Here is a 22,403-nt window from a genome sequence, read left to right as displayed (position 1 = left end):
CCGGAGTTCCGGTCGTACAGGCAAATGCACAACACGGGACAGGAAACATGTCCATGACCCATACTCGCCCATGGGATGTGCAAGATTTTTATCCAGCCTGAGTCTAGGTAAGGTATCAATCAGTCAGTCATCAATGATATGCATTTAGGGTTTTGCCCAGGTTGCAGATTCCCTATAGATTATTTACCTAGCCTTTTCTTCAATGTTTTCATAGAACTTGGAAATTTATTGAATATTTCCCTTGATAATTATTCAAATCCTTTATTCCTTATATATTTGCCCAATTTGTCCTCTTGAATTCCAACTATATCTTCATATTATAATTTTACCTACTTTTAAAAGCTTCACTCAAGCTTATTCGTCTGCTAATGTCAGCACATGCTATCTCTCCACTAACAGCTCGGAACATACCGCTTATTTGAGCAGCTCGTCTCTCAACTCATTCACATTTGACTGACCTTTAAATGTGATACACTACTCTTTTGTCGGAAATCACTCAGAACAAATCGTGTTGTTTCCTTTGTATCGTTTCCACTTCACGTATCGCGTAATCCTGTTGTGGGTCCTGTACACTGGAACCATACTCAAATTGGGGTCTTATACACCCTCTCCTTTACATCCTCACTATAACCCTTAAATACGCTCATATCCATGTGAAGGGATCTGTGTACTTTGTTTACAACCTCATTAATCTGTCTATCACAACGAATATAATTTCTTACATCTAGGTCCTTGGAGTGATCCCCATCAACACAGTCATTAAAACTGAGAAAACTTTTTCTCTTGATGAAACTATCAACTTGACTTTTCATCCCATTTATTATCATACCATTGTCTGCTGTCCATCCCCCAACATTGTGGAGGTATTTTTGTCAAGAGGTAAATAAATATAAAGTTTTGTATTAAAATAGGGTGCTACCAAATGTGCTCCTTAAGGCAAATGGATATCTGTATATGGAAAAGTACAGTAAAAGCAAAGCAAAGTCACCTCCGTACAGGCCATGAAGGCCCTTGGAGGAGCGGAAGGTAAAGGCTTCCACCATTGTTAACCTCGGCACGTGATGGGGTAGAGTGGTTAGCTCTATGCCCGGCTGCCTTTGCCCCCAGGAATTAACCTGGTACTCATTTTTGGTGAAGGCTGAGTGTACTTCAGGGCCATATGCACCTCCGGAAGTGGAAATCTCGTTTCTTAAGTTTCACGACTTCCTGACGGGGATTCGAACCCACGTCCTTCCGGGCGAACCGAGCACGCCTTTACCGCCTCGGCCAGGCAGCCCCTGGAAAAGTACAGTACGGTATACTAATTTTTGATGTGCCTGACTATATCTTACGGTATTTACAAAATTGGTAATGTTTTATTTAACTATAGCAAAAACAACCTATCATCTTCGAAAAAAATTGTACAAGTTTGTACTCGCCAATCACATGCAGTAATTTAGCTGCTAGAGGTAGTCTCTGAATTGCAGTGAACAAAGGTCATTTCCAAAAATTGTCCCTCACAAATGACGCCGATTATCTCTGAAGAACGCCTTATACTGCGAAAATGATCACTCCACATCACAGGACGTCAGACGTGCATAATTAAGGAGAGGAATGTCACCAACACTAACACCTTCAATTTCACCAACATGACCACCCTCCAATACTTGAGCAACATTGCACATTTTTTTTAAACCCTCTGGTTTTACAGAACAAATTTTAATCTTTCGTCTTTAACAGTCCCTGCACCTGCGAAGCTGAGAGTGAATCTAATTTATTTTCAACAGCACGCACCTTCTTCACTGTTTTGGACAACAAGTTAGGGGATTTTTCAAGAACGTCTGGTTTTACACAAGAAGCTTAGATTGGCAGATGTAAACATCACTTTTTAATGAGCTGTCTTTCAGTAACTTGTAGAGAGTTTCAATTGAAGACACGCCGTTTTTATCTAGTGCATTCACAGTGGATGTGAAACTTTCAAAATTGTCTGTGTAGTATACCACTGCGCTAAGGCAGGAACCCTACCGCGTGACAATAGGCAGAGGAGAAAGTGCAAGACCTGGGTTTTTGTCTTTAACGGATCGATTCTTGAGGGTGCTTTTACAAAGACACTAATTTATCCACTTTAGGATACTGAGCTCTTACGGTTTCACATAACCTGTGTAGAGCATCAACTATGCAGTTGGTTGGCAAAACAATACTTTTTCCTTCGATAGTAAAAATGCGTTTAAATTCCTCTACGTATTGTTGAAGACGCGATAGAAATACTTCTTCTCTCTTAGAAATTCAGGAAAAATCACACGACCACTGGAATGATGTATGGACATGAACAACTAACCTTGCTCTTAGGAGTGACACAATCCCACTGAGAGTATCTTCCCAGTCCCCAATGCGCTGTTTTATTTACGGTTTTCCCCATCGCCTTCTCTCTTTGTGATTACCTTTTGCTGACATTCTATAAGCAAAACCAGAGCTGGCTGACTAATACGAGCGAGTTAGGTATATTTAGTCGGTCACCACCAAGTCTTTGAACTTCTGGAGGAAAGTCCATAAATAGCCACAACATTCAGAAATAGACGTAAGATACACTATTAAGAAAACAAGACCATAATCGTAAAATCAGAATTTGAGCACCATTTTATAACACAGTAGCATTTTAAATTTTATTGAGTAACAGATATTGCTGATTTATGGATTTTCTTAAAATATATGTTTACATTTAAAAATTGTGAAAATGTGTTACAACTACAGCTCTGAAATGGTGCACTAATTATACTGTTTCTTTCTAATTTAGAGTTTTCTTCAATTGATAGAACTGTACAGAAAATTTGATATGTTTTACTTTGTACTTAGCAGCAGCCTGTAAACACAGGAGGTTGTTCCTAAATAAATGGAAATATAGTAAGTAAGATTAGGTGTTAATGCTTGGGGTTACACAATAGGAATAATAAAGGTTATACACTGTGTTAAAACATGCATAAAAAATATGCAGTTGCATAAAATTCCGCTCACTAATCATCATCAAAAATAGCCATATCCATGATCCCATTTCTTTACTCATATCATTTATATGTGCAAGAAAACAATGTCCTATAGTCTTGTGTGCCTCCCCTCTTGAACATTGCAGGATCAGATAATACTTCACCTACTCTAATTCTCTAAGTTACATTTTCTAGAATCTAGCCATCCATTCAACCATTCTTTTCTCTAGTCCAGACCACCTTAATTTTCGTCAGTAATCTCTCATCATTTACTCCATCAAAAGCCTTGGATAGGTCAGTAGTGATACAGTCTATTTGAATAATCTGAATCTAAAATATCTGCTATATCTTGCTGGAATGTAACAAGTTGAGCCTTGCTGGAATAACCTTTTGTAAACCCGAACTGTCATCTCTGACTAGTTAGTGATTTCACAAACATGTCTTAAGATATTACACGAGATAGAATTCCCCGTCTATCATTGGGAAGATCAGTTATTAGATAATAATACATTCCATATTTGACGGTAGTAACTAAAGGATATTGTCAAAACAAGAAGATTGTTTTAATTTTTTTTTAATTTGGGAGCACAGTGAACAATATAAGCAGTATATTTTAAAGAATGTATTATGTTAAATATCAACACTGGAATCCTTGTAAAGAGACTTTTCATCCCAGCAAGTTGCCAGTTATTTTATTGAAGATGCACAGCGTTATGTCCCTATGTGAGCAATGGCCTCTTGCGAGGTGACAGACTCCAAATATTCATTACATGTATTCCTCGTCGCAATGTTCTCTCGCTACCAGGTTGGTGTGGACCTTCATTCACTGACTGCAGCAATTCCTGTCGGGTTTGGAAGCTATTTTGATTCACAAGCCGTGAAACGTGCCTCCAGTCCCTCTCAATCAGGATCTTTTTCCGGCCACAATTCTGACGACGTGTTTAGTGGCCATGTGTACTACACCACTGCTTGTAGACATGTTGAACTGTCCACTGCTAAACACCAACAAATCCAGCAACTTTACGCACCATATAGCTGTGGGCATGGCCAAACACTATTGCCCCTTTTTGCCACTGTCGCATCCTACCAGTGTTGACGTACACTGACGTCTTGAAACATCAATGTCTCACCGATCCGTACTGCCTTAAGCTCACATAGAGACAGTGCGGATCCGGCCGAGTGGAGGACTCATTCCCTGCGCCATCTGTACTGGCTTAATCCATCTGTGCATGCGCAGTAGGGTGACTAATTTTTTGTCTGAGCTTATAATTTAATACTATTGGTTTGGAAGTGGAAGTTCCTCGAGCTCAGTTGTTCCTGTGTTTGTATCATCTCTTTTATGCAGGAAAAAGACTTTGTTCGTTTCAGTACATCTAAATAATCTTGCATTACAGTTGATCAAGAACCTCACATCTCTAGATTATGCCACGTCTGTGCGCAACTTAATTCAGGACAACAAGACAATGAACAGTCCTGACGCCTACGGGGCTGTGTATATCAATCAGGAAGACCATGGTACAGCTCATGTGTCCGTGATTGCACCCAATGGAGATGCAGTGTCGGTCACCAGCACTGTTAACTTATTGTAAGTATCATGTACATGTTGTATTGCTATTGTAATTGATTTTACAAAGTGTTTCCAACTTGTTATTGAAACATAATTTTACTACCATTTGTGAAGCTGAAGCTCATGGTAAGGGCAAGCAAGTAACGGAATGTAGGCAGCGTAACAATGTAAAAATGGTTCAAATGAGATTTTTGTATATTTTGCATGGTCAGCTACAGAGATAGTACAGGGTTATTCAGAAAGAAGTTCCCAGTTCCTAAAAATTATTTTGGTTTTTGCATCTTCATTTATTGTATTTAAACTGGCCAGGCAGAAGTTGACACCTTGCAACCCAAAGTTTGTAACATTATGAGGAAGTGGAAATTATGCAAATCTTATTTGGAATTGCTTTCAGAGGAGTGATGTGTTCATTGCAATGTCTAGGAACCCAGCATCCCGGCCCCAGAAGTACACTTCTTTTATAACCTAATTAAGAGCAGCACCCACCATTGTCCATTGCTAAAGTAAGTTAGCTACTTGCAATGCTATTGGCCTGCATGAAAAGAAATGTGATGTCATTGCCATGAACGATAGTAATTAGATTGTGTTACCAACTCCGGCTGTACAAAAGCACAAATAAAAACACTGTATAAAGGAAACAATGTGAAATACACAACAGGAATAATTTTATATGAAACTTGCCTTAATACATTGGCAGGAGCCTTAAAGAATTTGTGCACCCTTGCATCTAGGGGGAAGGCGCACTTAAATAAGGATTCGCCTTAGGCAAATTAGAATGCACTCTTATCGCCCTGCAGAATTCTGGAATCCTAAAAGCCGCTTCATGGCCCTAACCTTTGCTTAGTCACAGTCGAATATTTTTGTCACTATCTGGGCCTAACCAGTCCAGACAAATTCCTTTCTCACTGACCCCAAATATAAATTAATTCTTCCACACTGTCCAACATAGCGCTGTTATCACCATACAAAATGATAGAGACCTAACAGCCGCTTCACTGCCCTAACCTGCAACCTTGTGCCCCCAAACCCCCTTTGCTTGGTCGTAGTCCAGTGATTTTGTCAGTAGTCTTAGTTCCCAACTAAACAGGTTGGCAGCATCTGACCACTCGTGCACATACTCGCGTCCTCGGCGAGAAGGCCACGAGAGGGAAACAAATGACAGTCATTCCACTGACAGCTGAATGTAGTGAGTATTGGGTAGCATGGCATCAGCTATTGATAACTGGCCATTTAAGCCCATGGCAGAAGACAAGACATACATAAGCCAGCAAAACTCAAGTTCAACCATGACAAGATATCTATGTTAGTTCACATCACAAGTATCTGATCTGCATTTAGTGTTACTATATGTTTCAGGCATTGCCCTATACTGTAAAGATGTTTCAGGTACTGTGATGTATACCGTGTGAAACTGTAATATGCAGAACTTTTTTTGAGCACTGTAAAATGGCTCCTGCCTTGTTTCTGATTCTTCCTAGTGACTAGCATCAGTTGAACAGTTGTGTCCGTCTTCTTTCCAGTTTTGGAGCTGGTGTTACCTCCAAGAGTACCGGCATCATTCTCAACAGTGGAATGGATGATTTCTCTTCTGCAGAGAATAACAATTATTTTGGTCTTCCATTTTCTCCAGCTAACAGCATCCAGCCTGGCAAGCGTTCCATGTCGTCTATATGTCCGTCAATATTTGTTGACAAGGATGGGAATGTAAAGCTAGTTATTGGTGCCGCTGGAGGAACAAGGATTACCACAGCTGTTGCTTATGTAAGTTGATTCCAGAAGTTCTTTTATCTGGAAGGTCCTTGGTGCTCATTATCCTTTTGATAAACTGTAGGTGAATGCAACTTGGGTGTAAGGATCTTATACATTTTTGGACGAATGTTCATGATCTAAACCATGTGTTTTTTTATCAAGCCTAGAATAATATTTCTATATAACAAGTGAGTCACCAGTGAGTTTTTAAATTATTGTTTTGCATGAAAATTCCACAAGAATACATTGGTGTGTATTAAAAAACATTTAGACAATAACAAAAAATGTAAAGACATAGACATCCAGATATTTTAGATAGTTGTCTGCTTCTGGAGTAACTCAGTGTAATTCCAGTAGTCCTCTGGCAGTGTCTAGAACAGGGATTTCCAAGTAGTAGCCCGCGAGGGCTTTTTAAAAAATATTTTAAGAAATGCGAAGAAAATTGACCAAAAAAAAAAAATTTCATAGGTTGTTCAAAAATGTATTAATTTTTTTACCCTTTATAGACCCAAGCCAGAACTAATACATTCTTTAATATTAATCCCTGTTTTTAAGTATTCACTTGATCTGAATAGGTTATTAATGATTTAAAAAAAAGTAAATCCAAACTTTGGGGCAGAACATAAGCCTTCACAAATATCAGTGCTAGGTCTTAACCACTATAAAAATGGCTATGGAATCCATATCAACCTCACGGTGGTCATTTTATGCAACACAGCATGCAGTGAATACCAAGAAATACTTTAACTGCCATTGGTGTAAGAAGCGGTTTCATTTCTTTGCTCTTCTCTCGTTGGTAATAACGGCTGGTACACAGTGCTGGACAGTCGAAAACATTTTCATGGAATTACTTCTGGAAGTACATTGCTGGAATTTTAGTCTCTTAACTGTATACCATTGTTCCCTTCACATTACTCCCACTAAATTGTTGAGAGCTCTTCTTCCAAATTCAATTGTCCTGTGTATGAGAGAGTTAATTTTTAATTCCACTCTTTTTTACAATTGTAAAATAATGTTTTAAGCAGTTAAAATTATTAAACCTTCATTTCAATTGAACTATGCATATTATTTCATACTGATACCTCTGTTCTATTTGCATAATTTTACAAAAATTGGCCTAATATTAAAGTGCGGCCTGTGATCATACCTAAGGTTTCCAATATGGCCGTCGAGCCCTAACAAATTGGCAAACCCCTGGTCTAGAAGAACACTTGAGGATGTGTTGAGTAGACTGGTAAGCTGCTCTACAATCGCAGGATTTCTGTTTGTGCATTAGGTACACGCATTTTTCCCAAGTTGTTCACAAGCGATTTACCATTGTCCATTCACTACGCCTTAAATTGTAGCCAGGGACTGGAAGAGTTGGGTCCTGAATCAGATGATCATTCTCAGGTATCACCTTTCTTTCATCTTGAAACTTTCTGCTGTCAGCACAGGGTTTGCAGTGCCTCATGGTCTCCGGGATGTAACCTGAAGTCTAGAAGGTCTCACAGTTCTTCAAATAATGCGTTTGTGTGAGAAAGGCAATTTACAAATTAACGAAAAGCAGTGACCTCGCGTCACAGTTCAGGATGAGCTGTATTACCGAGGACTGAGATCCATGCGAGTTGAATCGATTTCACAGTTCCTGAAATCGGGCACATAGCGGAGTTACGTACATGTGCACTGTTGCACCACACAAGGACACAGTGTGATCAGCAGCAGGCAAGTGTTGCTATGTGCAAAGTATGCACATTGTTATCCATGGTAGTTGACCCTGGCGGCAAAGGTGTTGCTTGAATCCACATTCTCCTGGTACGCCTTTAACATGTGTGATGTGGAAAGCCCTGTCCCTGAAAGACTTCAGAAATGGAACTGCCACTACTTCTGGCACGGAAAACCTGGCTATGATCCAGGGGCAGTTATTCCGTGGAATGAAGGGAATGAGTCATTCATTCCCTTAAAAATTATTAGATAAAGAAACAAATATATGGTATTTAAGCATGTTATTGCAGCCAATATTTATTTTAAATTTTGTGTCGTTTTATATAATGTATAATTTATTTTAACGTGACAGTGATGCCTGGCAGTTGAGAGTTGCAAACATACGTCTGTCTCCAAGAGCTGCGCAAGGATGTGCTATCAAAGCTGTTCATCAGGCATGTGGCCTGCCAGACTCGACCATGGCTTCACTCTGGTCCCTTCGTAATTATTCGCTTGAGTTCGGGAAGCTCCGCCTAAAGTATTTGGCTCCGCCCAAGGGAATGCATCTGACGACTCATTACATTCAAGAGTATTTGTATGTGATGAAACTTGTGAGAAACAGGTTTAATTGTGCTTGTGTTTTCAACTGAAGTGAAATATCATACAGTGGGTTGTAGCACTTAATTTACTTTGTGTTATTTGTGAAAATTACGCCAAATGTGACGAAAAAAAACAAATTTATGTGAGTAATATCCACAATTCTTCAGGAATATACTGCAGATCAGTAACATTAATAACTCAGGAAACCATTAAAACAAGTCTAATTAGCACTCAAACAGGTACGACTAAATAAATAAGATAAACAGCATCATGGTGTTCGTGTGCTCCCCGTGTGGCAAGAAAATAAAAAACAATCAACAGGCTGTAGGCTGTGATGGTAAGTGTGAACGTTGGTTCAACGTAACATGTGTAAAAATGAACAAAGAAACTCTCCAAAATTTCTGTAAGGAAGAACAGTTCCAATGGTCGTGTAAACGTGAAGACCGCATTGCACACCCTAACATAAATGAGGTTATGGCGAACTTTTTCAAACAACTTGAAGAGTCCCTCAAAGTACTAACGGAAGAAAACAAAGAATTACGGAAATTAGCAACCTTTCTTTCCGAAAAATATGATGACCTCAAGAACGAACTAGACACTTTGAGGAAAGATAAGAAAAATGTGGAAATTGCAACAACGACAGCCGTGAACGAGCTAGATTTGAAGCAGTATCAACGCAAAAACAATTTACCAGTGTATGGAGTTCCTGTGAAAAGGATGAAAAAGTGTTCCAGAACGTAACTGAAGTTGGCAAGGCGCTGGGAGTCGATATAAAGCCCGAAGATATTGACGCTGCACACAGACTTCCATTCACGAAACCTGGACCACAACCTATCATCGAAGAAGTTTGTTAATCGATGGAAGAAAGAAGAAATCCTCAGTAGCAGACAACAAAAAGAAAAAAAAAAAAAAAAAAAGACACTAAAAACGAACGAAATCGGATATAGTTTGGTAAATAACATCTATATCAACGAGCACTTAATGCCTAGGAATGAGACCCTCACCAAAAAATGCCGCTAGCTACGGCAACAGGGGAAAATATTTGGCACATGGGTCAGGGACTGTAAAGTGTATATCCATAAGTTCCAGGCCAGTCCTTCGAGGCTAGTGGCAAACCCTGAAATTCTGCATGAACTTGCTCACTTCAGCTGATCTGGAAACAACGAGGTACGGTAACCTTTCCTTGTGTTGTACCCGCTTCAATTCCAAACTTTCTTTTCTTAATTTCAAATTTTTGTCCTTACATAACCAAACCTTGATCCTGAAAACAAATTTCTTAAAGTAGACGAATTTAAATGTGAAACCCTAAATAATTATATTAAAGATAGAGTTTTAGAAAGTAGATCATGTGAATTGAAAAATGCACAAAGCATGAAAATAAATTTGATGATATCCAAATTATCTTAGGTCAGATTAATGAAGTAGATATTCTTGCAATCTCCGAAAATTGGTTAACCAACAAACTAACCCACGCTTTTGAAATAAAAAACTACACTTCTCATCATGTGGTAAGAGAGCAGATAGGTAGGGGTGTTTCGCTTTATGTTTCAAACAAATGGAAAAGCAATGTCATAAATAAAATAAATCTCATAGCATACTGCAAGTCATGATTACAAAAGGAAATCAAAGATATGAAATCATTACCATTTATAACCTACAGGAAAGTAACTCGCCAAGTTTTATGTTTGATCTAGAAAATATCCTAAATAGTAGTTCAGGGCATACTTCAATAATACTTGGAGATACAAATATAGACTTGCTTTCAACCTCCAGAAACAGAACTTTGTATGACAATTTAATAACAACTTACGGCTATATAACGTGTAATAATAAGTACCCAACTAGAGTAATGAAAACAACCTCAACATTAATTGATCACATACTTGTCACAAATAGTAGTAAAAAAAGTCATGTATTCAATATAATGAATAACTTAAGTGATCACTACCTAGTGGTATGTGAAATTTCTAGTGAAAAATCAGTACCAGTAGTACCAATAATCAAAGATAGTGGTAAGCAATTTGTAAATTACAACAAATTAAATCAGTATATCCTACAAAATAAATGTAACTGTGAGGAAATGGATATAAACACTTATTATAATAAATTTATGGAGTATATTAGCACAAGAATTGAAACTAGCTCAATTTCATAAAAAGAAAGAACCCCAAAGACATTCCCCTAAAACCTTGGGTTACCCAAGAATTACTAACACTGATTCACATCAAAGACTCACTGTTTTCAAAAACTAAAGTAAAAAACCCCTCTGAGGAAGTAATTGAAGAATACAGAAGAATCAGTAATAAAATAACCAAATTGAAGAGAGAGTTACAAAAAAGGTATTATGAACACACATTACAGAATTGCAAAAACCAAAAAGAAACATGGTATGTAGTCAATGAAGTGTTAAATTGAAAGCTTGGACATAAACATGAAATCAGCCAACTGGTGGTAAATGATGTCAGCATTACAAACACAGAGGACATATGCAATAATCTAAATGAACTATACGTTAATGTAGCTGAAAATATAAGAAAAGGTCTTCCTGAAGATGAGCAAGTTCATGGCAGCACAACAGCTGAAAGTCAAACTAATAGTATTTTCATGTCTCCAACTGATGAATGTGAAGTGCTCAAAATTATCACTTCTCTAAAAATTAAAAATAATTTAACAGAAGATAAAATAACCAATGTCATGTTAAAAACCTGTGTTGAAAGTTTAGTGCCATATATTGTGGAAATTATTAACCGTTCAATTCTCAGTGGAGAAATACCCCAATTACTCAAATATGCCAGAATTGTACCTATCTTTAAATCAGGAGATAACACAGATACATCCAATTACAGGCCAATTTAGTACATTATCTGCAATTGGAAAACTCATAGAAATGGTAGTAAAAATTAGATTGGTAAATTTTCTGTGTAAAACTAATTACTTTTCCAATAATCAATATGGGTTTCTCCCAAATAGAGGAACTGATAATGCTGTATTTGATACAGTAATAGATGTTCAAAATACCTTAGATGAAAATAAATTAGCAGCTGGGCTACTCATAGATCTTAAAGCATTTGACCTGGTTGACCACAAAATATTTCTGAACAAGTTAAAATTAGCAGGAATTAGGGGTTTAGCACACAAATGGTTCCAAAATTATTTATCAAACCGAACACAATATGTGCTGATTAACGATACTAAAAGTTCTAAGCAGCAAACAAAAACGGGAGTACCGCAGGGCTCAGTACTAGGTCCTATTCTATTTTTGATTTATATTAATGACATACAATCTTTAACACTAAAGGGAAAATGTAAAGTATTCGCCGATGATATCTTAATAACTTACAAAGGACTATGTGAAACACAAATTATGGAAGATATAAATTGTGACTTGGACAAGTTATCGGACTGGGCTTTATCTCAAAAAATGATCATAAATGTGACTAAAACAAAATACTTAATCTTTCATAAAACAGCCCATAAGATCACAGCGGCTAACACTGTTACCCTAAAGGACCAAGTAATATAGCGAGTCAACTCAGCTAAGTATCTTGGTATAATATTAAACTCAACACTTTCCTGGAAAAGCCATATTGATTATGTAATCAGCAAAATTACCCCTTTGATAGGAATAATGCACAGATTAAGATACAGTAATTTTTCTCATCAGCAATTGAAGTGTATATATAATGCAATGATCCACCCACATCTAACATACACAAGCTTTATTTGGGGAAGATGTAGGAAGGAGTACATTAATAATTTGGAAATCCTACAAAAAAGAGCCATCAAAATCATGTATGGATTCCCCTTCCTCAAACCGTCGCATAAAGTTTTTTCAGAGTCAAATATTCTACCATTCCATAAACAAATTACATTTTCATCAGCAGTCTTTATGTATAAGCTAGACAGGAAATTAACCCATTCTACTGTTAACTTCTCCCATTTTAGTGAAATTCATAGGTATGAAACTAGAGGATCATTAAGGATATATCCCTCTCACTCTAATTCAGTAAAGTATGGAGTGAAAGACATAGAATCATCAATGTTTAGGGAATATAATGTGTTGCCTCCTGCCATAAAGAACTCTAAATCGGTTATATGTTTTATGAAAAAACTGAAGGAATATTACTCTTTTACGGATATCTTAATATAATTTCTATATAACTTGCTTTAATTAATACAATAATATATATATTGTCCATATTTAATATATTACAGCCATGCAATATCTGAATATACTTCTGAAAAACTATGATCCTAACATGTAAAAATAACAAAAAAGAAAAAAAGAAATGTCTTAAGTTATCCAAAAATGTACTTGTCACTTTACAGAAAAAGCTATAAAGCTATTTTATATGAAATGTAATTATTGTGTCGCCTTAAAAAAGTATGTACTGTATTGTCTCTATCACGAGCCAGAGGCTCATGGGACCTTTTGTCACAAATAAATTTTTAAAAAAAATTAAAGGAACTACTGCAATTCTGCCAGCTTAGAAGGGAATGCATTGAATGTGCTCATTCCCTTCTTTGAGTCTCTAAAGAATGACAACTGATGGCACGAGTGAGGAGAGCGGAGGGGAGTGTGTATGCATATTAGAATCTCTCTTAATCCAGCGCATGAGTTTGAGGGCTTTTCAAGAAAAGAGTAATATAATTTCCGGTGGCAGACCAATGCCTGATTTACTGGGTGTAAAAACTAAAACGAAACGTTGTGTTCGACACTTTAATACAGAGCAGTATGGAAAAATAGGCTGGTCATGTGGTTGTCAAGACATCAAAACTCTACTTTTGGCATTGCGTTCTATTTTCAAATGAAAAGGGGGTGTGGAACACTGTAGGCTTCGATGACATGAATAACTTTCTTAAAGCATCCCAGCGTCATCAGCAATCACAAACACATATCCGAGCTGAAATTCTGTTAACAACTTTCGGAACGACCAGAATAGATTTGCAACTCGATCAGCAGCGTAAACTTGCGACAGTACAACGTAACTAGTTGGTAAAGCAGAATATAAAGGTGATTCAGCGACTGACTGACTTTTTAATGTATCTTGCAAGGCAAGAACTTCCTTTCAGAGCGCATGCAGAAAATAAAAGTTCCTTAAATTGTCGAAATTACATAGAACTCATAACGGAGGAAGTATGACAACACAGTGGCAAATCATTTGCAGAAAGCAATGGTGTTCACAGGTCTTTCACATCAAGTACAAAATGAGTTAATTGATGGAGTAGCCAGTGTGTTATTGACCAAAATAAAGAAAGAAATATCACAGTCACTATTTGTGGCGATTATTATTGATGAAACTACTGATATTTCTGCCCATTCCCAACTTTCAACTGTTGTTAGGTACACGTCTGCTGATGGAGAAGTACAGGAGCGATTTCTTGGATTTACCGACGTAAGCGCCAATCGCAGTGCTCCTGCTCTTGCAGATCACGTGTTCCACATAATGGACGAGTTCAGCTGTGGTTCTAAACTAGTTGCTCAGTGTTGCGATGGAACCGCAGTGATGTCAGGAGACCTCAGTGGTTAACAGAAAGAGTTGAAAGACAAATATCCTGACGCTATATTCATACATCCTTTTGCTTAGACTGAACCTTGTCCTTACACAGACAATTTCTAATATGAAGGAATGTAAAATATTCTTCATGACTCTGAGTAGCTTGGCCTCTTTCTTTTCTAATTTGATGAAGAGAACTGCTGCATTAGATAAAGAAGTCAAGAGACGATTTCCTAAAGTGTGTCCAACACGACAGAATTACGACGGAAGACTTCGTGAAACAGTTCGTGAACAAAAAGAAGAATTAGTCCAGTTGTTTGAGAATATCTTGGTAATCCAGAGCAGTGGGATTGTCAAACGTCTCACGAAGCTCAAGGTTTTAACACTGTTCTCTCAGAATTCCAGTTCAGTTTCATTTTGTTAGTTTTCAGCAAGTTATTTTGCTTAACCATCTCTCTTTGAAATTTTTCAAACAAAAGCACTGGATGTAAATTTCTGTATTGCCAAAGTAGAGGAAACAAAAAGTATCATTCAAGGAAAAAGAAATGAATTTGAAAGAGTATGTAACAAATGTCAAGAGAGCTACAGGCTGCCAAAAGAAGAGACTACGTCAAAATGAAACCTGGGACACAAATTCACACTACCGTCGCATATATTGCGAGATATATGACAATATACATACCCAACTAGAAGTTTGGTTCCAAGCACTCGAGAAATTTACATTTTTACAGTTAGTTGATCGAAAGAACACGAAGAAAAGTTTACCTGAAGCAGCATTCTGTTCTTTGAAAGAAAGTTACGGTCAGGATTTTGACTTCGCCCGTCTCAGAAGCGAGCTCAGCGTAGCTTAATCTTCCAATGAGTTTCTTACGATGGGAATTCTAAAACTTTTGTTTTATTTAAAAAGTAGTGGGTTGTCATCTTCTGCCTTTTCTGAACTGTTTAAGTGCCGAACGTTTATTTTCGGCACTTCGGAGAATCCACACTTACTGCAGAAACACACAGGGACAATAGAGACTCTCTACTGTCGATTGAGAATATGTTAGTGAAATTGAAGTTATCAAAGAATGAAGAAGAATTCGTTAAGAAGGAGAGGCGGATGGAATTAACATTCAAATAGCGCAAGACAATGTGAGTTATCGTATGTACCTTCTTAGCTTATATGTGCTTCCTTTGCTGTAAAAGTCACGCGCCGCCACTACTATGATCAAATGCATTGAAGTCTTGTGTTTCACTCATCCTGTGCTCAGCTGTTACTCGTATATTCAGAACAAGGTATAGTGATATTGCAGTCAAGTGCCCCGTCAAAGTATTTCATTCACTAGGCTGACCATAACATAATTTTGCCAAAATGTTGTAATTCAATTAATTTTTTTTTTTCTTTCACAATTTGCTTTACGTCACACTGACATAGATCTTATGGCAATGGTGGGATAGAAAAGAGCTAGGATTGGGAAGGAAGTGGCTGTGGCCTTAATTAAGGTACAGCCCCAGCATTTGGTTGTTGTGAAAATGGGAAACCATGGAAAACCATCTTCAGGACAGCCAACAGCCTACTATCTCCCAAATGCAATCTCACAGCTGTGCGGCCCTAACTTCACAGCCAACTCACTCCATTTGCTCTTACCCGTTCTTAAATACAAGAGACCCGTAATGCCTATGCCTTTGCCTTGTATGGTAGAGATACTGTGAAAGGACTCATAGTTTCAGTAACTTGATTATTACACAAGAAACTGCACTTACCAGTGGCAAGCTATTGGTGAGAAACACACAAATGAATAATTTAAGGATAATATCTAAGAGGTACTAAAGGATTTGCTGAAAACTCTGGCCTTTCAGAATCTTAGTGGATCAAAAGCATAAAAATTATTGGTCATAGCTCCAGTGTGGAGCTTGTTTTGCCAGGAGTCAAGGGAACAACCAATGTAGTACTAAGAAATGCACGCCATAGGCCATATTGCCAACATTTTTGCCGATGTGAAGACTGGGAGTTTTATGTGGAAGTTCATTGCCTGGCCTCCAAAGAAAGTACAAAGTGATCCAACATTCTAACTGTTGATAACCAAAAACACCATGCATTCATTGTAGGCTACCTATAAATAAAGTGAACAACTGTGACAGGATGTGAACCTTGAGAAACAGTTGGCTTACTTGCCTGTATCTGTTCAATAAGGATGTAATTCCATATTAGCTTATAATGTATTGAATAGGTGGACTATAATAAAATTATAATCATTTTGCATCACATACCACTTAGTCGAGCAGGTCGTCTCCTTTCTCCCAAGTCTTCCCAGCCCAAACTTTGCAACATTTTTGTAACGCTAGTCTTTTGTCAGAAATCACCCAGAACAAATCAAGCTGCTTTTCTTTGGATTTTTTTCCAGTTCTTGAATCAATTAATCCTGGTGAGGGTCCCATACACTTGAACCATACTCTAGTCAATGTCTTGCCACTCTTTGTAGTTCATTAGAGGGTGTGAGAGGAACTCAGTCAACATCGATGATTGATATCTGGAAGAAATTTCAAGACTGATGATACATGAATGAACATCAAACATGCCCTTCCATGCTTTTCTTTCATAAGTATATTTGAGCCCATTTTCTTTTAGTTGAACTTAAACAGTACATATTATCCTGATGATGGCTTAACCAAAAGCAAGTGAAATGTCAGCATTATCACTGAACATAATGCTAATGTCATTCCTCAAGTCTTTCTTCTTGTTCATTTTATCTTATTTGATCATTTTTCTGGTGGCGGTGTTTTTCTATCATGCTGTAAACTACATCTCCGTGTTGCAGGTGATTGTGAGGCACTTGTGGTTTGGGGAGAGCATCAAACAGGCAGTAGATGCCAGTCGCATCCATCATCAGCTCTTCCCTATGGAGATGAACTACGAGTATGGAGTCCTGCAAGTAAGTATCTGATGTTTGACACAAGTGGACCCTGGCTCTCATTCTGAATACTGCCAAAAGTGTTTAGGACGTTTTTGTGGGGAACGAAAAGAAGTAACGTCATAAAGAGGGAACGTACTAAAAAAAAATAAAAAAAGCTGTTAAATTTAAGGTTAGGTCTGAAGGTAAAATAATTATGATGAAAACAAAGAAACAAATGTTTACAATTATAATTAATGAAGTAAATAATGAAATAATACATTTCAATAACATCATAATAAAACATGAAGGAAAAACGTTCGTAGAGACATGAACTGTGCACGTCTCTTACAGTCATGTTTAAAGTTATTGTAGGAATGTCCAACATCTGGGCGATTTGCACTTTTCACGTGAGGAATAGCATCTGCTTTCTCAATAAACTTTAATTTTTCGTCATTTGTAAATGGTCTAGATTTTTTTTTTCTCCATAACTGAATGTCCTGCAAACCACTATGCATAAGTACAGTAGGCCTAATTTATGTAGGGCTACGTTGTTACAAAATTCACTTACGATTATAAAATTGAGCACCAACATGTCAGCTGTATACATCCGTACAGCAGGCCTATTTTATGTACACTGTTAGACAATGCACTTGCAAATGTAAAATTAAGCAGCACTACGTCACACGAGCTACTGTTGCACAATCCAAACAAACACACGCCTACATCAAAGACTTGCTTGAGACCGACGCTCCCTGCAGCTGTAGGCCGAAATTAAGTTTCCTACCAAATCCTCACCCAGGCCAGTCGTTGCTGGCGCATTGTGCTTGCAACTTGGCCTGGAACGCTAATTTAAATTTCTTATGGTGGGAATTACTAACGTACTAAAGAGTGACTTAAATGTACTATCCAGGTTTATTGGACTGGGACTTCGGAGTAATGACGTATCAACCAGGGAAACATGCTAGAGAGGGATGTCTTAACCAGTTTTGACTGTATTTGAGCCATTCCTAGAGTCAATTCTACATGTGTAACATGAAATTAAATGAAGGATGTTTTCTTTCTTCTTCTCAAGCAGCGTGGTAGAAATAGTTCGTGGAATTATAAACAGCTTCTTGGCTGTCTTATGTGAATTCAACATATCTGCAAAATTTGAGTTTTGGGGGTGGTGGTTTTCAATGATTTTTCATAGCTAAATTAATGCATCTTCAAGCAAGCTTGAGATATTGGCTGTATTTTGTTTGCTGTAGTGTATGTTACAAAATTCCTGTTTAGATGACTTAAAACATATCATTTCCTTGGGTTAATCAGTGTGTCTGCTAGAAGATATGGTAAGTGTGCCAAGGAAATGGCAGATAGCGTAAGAAAGATAATACGGCTCAAAATCTAAAATGTTGGTTATTTCAAAGCAAGTATTGGCACATACATTGTGTTTGCTTAGGATGGCAGTACTGCTCTATAAAGGTTTTGCATATGAAACGTGGACAAAGCTGACAACACTGCCAGCTGTCGATGGGGCAACCAAGAGGTGGTAGCACTGCATGGTTTGGTATTTGCTGTAACAGCACTGGATACATTCAGGGAAGTACAACAGGGCATGAATTAATTCTTGTGCAAAGGAAGTACTTTGGCAAGTGAAAACTTCGGTCAAATACATGGGATTGCATGTTTCAAATGAAGCAATGTATTGAAGTGGCATGCCGGGTTTTGCGGTGGGTGGGAATGCACAGCAGACTCCCATAACCTGGACTTGGGGTCTGTACTGATGTGGAAAAGATTTCTGCTCTAGACACATTGGTGAAAGACAGTTGTCATAGCACAGTATGCGAGGTATCAATAGCTATCTACCTCACTGTTACATTCATGTTCAGCATCATGTGCAGGGAACTAGGACATTGGAAAATGTGTTCCATACACCTCACTGATGAAGAGAAAGTCACACGGATAGGGATACACCTGGAAGATCTCGGCCAGTATCACACAAACGGGCAGCATTTATTACAACAAATTGTGATAGTTGATGGAACCTGATACCAATTTTCTGAGCTGGCAACAAAGATGATGATTCAGGAATGGAACATCCTTTGTCACCAATATCAGAAGGCAGTCATCAGTTACAGCTGGCAAGGTCCTGTTGACAGTATTCTATGATGTTAAGAGACCTCTGCTGTTGTGGCTATCAGCTGGTGCTATGATCAGCCCTCAATCTTACTTTGACGCCTTACAAAAATTCTGAAGAACCAACAAAAATAGACGCCTGGGGAAACAGTCACGAGGTGTGCTTATACTTGACTATAATGTGCACCCATAGGCTGCCAACGCAATACTGCATTGTTTTTGTTGGGGGCTAATATATCACATGCCTTGCAGCCTAGCACTGTCCCAAGCGGTTTGTGATTTGACATTTTAAATTCACGCACTAATATGTCAAGGTTTTTTTTTTTTTTTTTTTTTTTTTTGACACTTTCATTACACTACAAAAAGTAAGAAAGTAAGACTTTTATGTTTGCTCTCACAAATTTTCTGCTCCTGGCTTAGCTCCCTGTGAAAGAATTCATCATTTGAGAGAGATCCAAAGTTTTGAATATAGTCAAGATGCTTGATGTTCCTGGCTCATGGTAGAGTGCAGATACATTTTTTGTGTTTGTATAAATACCCCTTAGTCCCATTTTCCTGTACAGGTTCGGGGACGAGTTGAGATGAAATTATATGAAAATACATCATCGCAATCATCATTGTCGAAGCCTCTGTGGCTCAGGTGACAGTGCGTTGGCCTCTCACTCAGCTGCGCAGACTAATGTCTATGCGAGAAAAGGTGCCGTATGCTGCGCTGGATATGTCGGTTCCCTTGTGTTCAGAATGGGTCTGCATTACCTATGAGTAGTACCACAATATGAAGAACACCATGGGTCTACATTGCCTCTGATTAGTACCATTATGTGAGGAACACCATGAGTTTGGCTGTTGCCCGTGATTACTTGTGTGGAACACCATGGGTCCGCATTGCCCGGGAGTAGTACCATTATGTGAGGAACACAATCAGTCTGTATTGCTTGTGGGTGGTACCATAATGTGTGATACGCTGTGGATTTGCATAGCCTATGATTAGTACTACCAGGTGAGCAGCATGAAGAGTATATGTGGCTTGTGAATAGTCCCACATCTGTGTTGCCTGCGAGTGGTGTCATTATGTGTGATATACCATGGGTCTACATTACCTGTGATTAGTACCACCATGTAAGGAACACAATGAGTCTCTGTTACCTGTGATTAGTAGCACTATAGGAGGAACACTATGGTTCTACTTGACCAGTGATTGGTGCTATTATGACCCCTTTTTATAACAATCATCATCTCGGAATGTGAGGCATTGTGAATTGGATCCACTGATTGTTTTGGATTTATGGTCATTTTTTCATCATCATTCATTTTATAATTTAGTCAGTGGATACATTTGAAACTTTTAATTATCATTTAATTTCGTTGCATCTCGTACGATCATCATCAGCATTTAAAGCCTCTAATTGGATTTACACTTCTGTATTGTTGATTTTCCCACATCACTATGTCATCTGCAAACACAATATTTTCATATCCCCTCCATAAATTGCCTTAGTTTTCTTTAGAATTTTTTAGTATTATGAAATAAACTAAATGTTTGTTTTATTACAGTATGCTTAGTATTGACACTTGTTTTAGTATTGACAAGGCAGATTTCAATTAAATTCCTGGTTCACAGGATTGAGATTAATTACAAATAGTCGATATGGACAAATACAGATCACATTATTAGTAGAGCAAAATATAGTTACACTCATTAAGGGGCCTTCTTGACAGATCTTGCATTTTGCTGTATGAAGTTACAATTCAGCTTGTGATGTGTGTTCAGTTGTGCATCTTCTTTTTTCTTTTGCAGCAAGTTATCGATGGGCTGGAGAAACTAGGTCACAAGACGTCTCGCTTCATAAAACGAGGATCAGTAATCTGTGCCATTTCCAAGGATGGAGAATATATTTATGCAAATGCAGACTACAGGAAAGGAGGAGATGTGTTTGGATTTGATTGATGTTACTAAATATACAGCCAGGCTGGAGATTGAGTATTATGATCTGGAGGACACAGGGAACTATGACAGGGCTTCACACTGATCAGAGGGTGAACATAGATCAGTCTGTTACAAGAGTCATTCAGATAGGTACGAGGGGGGAACTATAGTCTGTGTCAAATGGGAACCATTTTGGCCTGGAGAGGCTACTCAGGATTGTCTAAGCAAGCGGCTGCTATGTTGTCACTTTATCCCTCCCACTCAATGCCTTGTACTCCACAGAAATTTTCACCGAGTTTAATATCACTTGCGCCAGGCAAAAGTATTTTTACTTCATGAAAACGATCTCAATGGAAACACCTTCCCATTTGACACACACCATAATGTGATAAGAATTTGTCACAGGATGTTAAGTTTATATTTTGTTGATGTGCATATTCTTGTTTCACTATTGAATGTGGAGACAACAATTCTGAATTTAATTTGGTTTTAAGCTGCTTTGGGAGTTCACCAGCCATTCTCAGTCTTACCTAGTCTTGTATATTGTGAATGAAGATCTTTTTCTCCTTTCTACATTCATTCTCCTCTCTACTTTGCCGTAAATGTTCAGCTAAAGCTGTTATTTGTGTGAAATTAGGTGATATCATGTGTTAATTGTGTTTGTAACTTTTATTTTTCTGCGTCGAGTATGTAGTCATTCATTACCACATATACTCATGTATATCACGTACTCTTCTCCCTTCTCTAAAGAAAAAATATTTGGGATGTGTGATATTTATGGGAAATTAAGAAATCAAATTTGATTAAAACTAGTGTACTTTTTAAGAGTAATCCGTAGTTGCATAAATAATTCATGCATTGAAAAAGATAATCTGTGAGCACAAGTAACTTTCTACTTTTCAACCCCCTGGAATACTTTTCTTGATTTGTAGGTATTTTTCAAGAGCAACACTTGTTTTCACCAGTAGCAGGTGTAAAGTTCTGATGCATTAAATTATCGACCCATGGAGCGATTACAGTGTTTCTATACGAACTCAGTCTTGTAATATTAATAACTTGCCAAAAAACTTGAATGGTTCTCCTTAATGCCCTGACAAGCTTGTCACCTTGAAAAGCAAATTATAATATATGTGAGTAAATTACTGTCATTTAAGAAAGGAAAGAAAATGTAAAGGTTTCTGTACCTTACTGCAATACATCCAATTAACATCTAATGTAGATTCTTGTTATCATAACTTGAACTTTTCATTTCATCAACATGTGATTCTTCTTCTTGTGGTCCCTATACATTCTGGATGTTGGCAACTATTGGAGCCTCATCTTTCCTGTTGACCATTGCTCATAATAGCTGAGATTCTAAAGATTTTTAAATCGGGAGATCCTTATCCCAACACATCAACACAAGCCAGAAAGAAGTATCACTCCCAATGC

At 37.8% G+C, this 22,403-nt stretch overlaps 1 protein-coding gene across 3 annotated transcripts in view; it reads left to right on the top strand.

Annotated features, from left to right (window-relative positions):
• Positions 1 to 21,803, top strand: part of LOC136878998 (scoloptoxin SSD14) — a 437,789-nt gene extending 415,986 nt beyond the window's left edge. For all 3 annotated transcript variants that reach the window (XM_068228921.1, XM_067152675.2, XM_067152674.2), the window contains 4 exons: positions 4,355 to 4,545; positions 6,048 to 6,288; positions 16,856 to 16,969; positions 20,844 to 21,803. In XM_068228921.1, coding sequence (XP_068085022.1) covers positions 4,355 to 4,545; positions 6,048 to 6,288; positions 16,856 to 16,969; positions 20,844 to 20,993 — 696 coding nt within the window. In that variant the 3' untranslated portion in view covers positions 20,994 to 21,803. The remainder of the gene's footprint in view (positions 1 to 4,354; positions 4,546 to 6,047; positions 6,289 to 16,855; positions 16,970 to 20,843) is intronic.
• Positions 21,804 to 22,403: the final 600 nt, after the last annotated feature.

This window comes from Anabrus simplex, chromosome 8 (genome assembly GCF_040414725.1).
Source record: "Anabrus simplex isolate iqAnaSimp1 chromosome 8, ASM4041472v1, whole genome shotgun sequence".
In the NCBI taxonomy this organism is placed as follows: Eukaryota; Metazoa; Arthropoda; class Insecta; order Orthoptera; family Tettigoniidae; genus Anabrus; species Anabrus simplex.
This window is presented reverse-complemented; position numbering and strand designations above follow the sequence as displayed.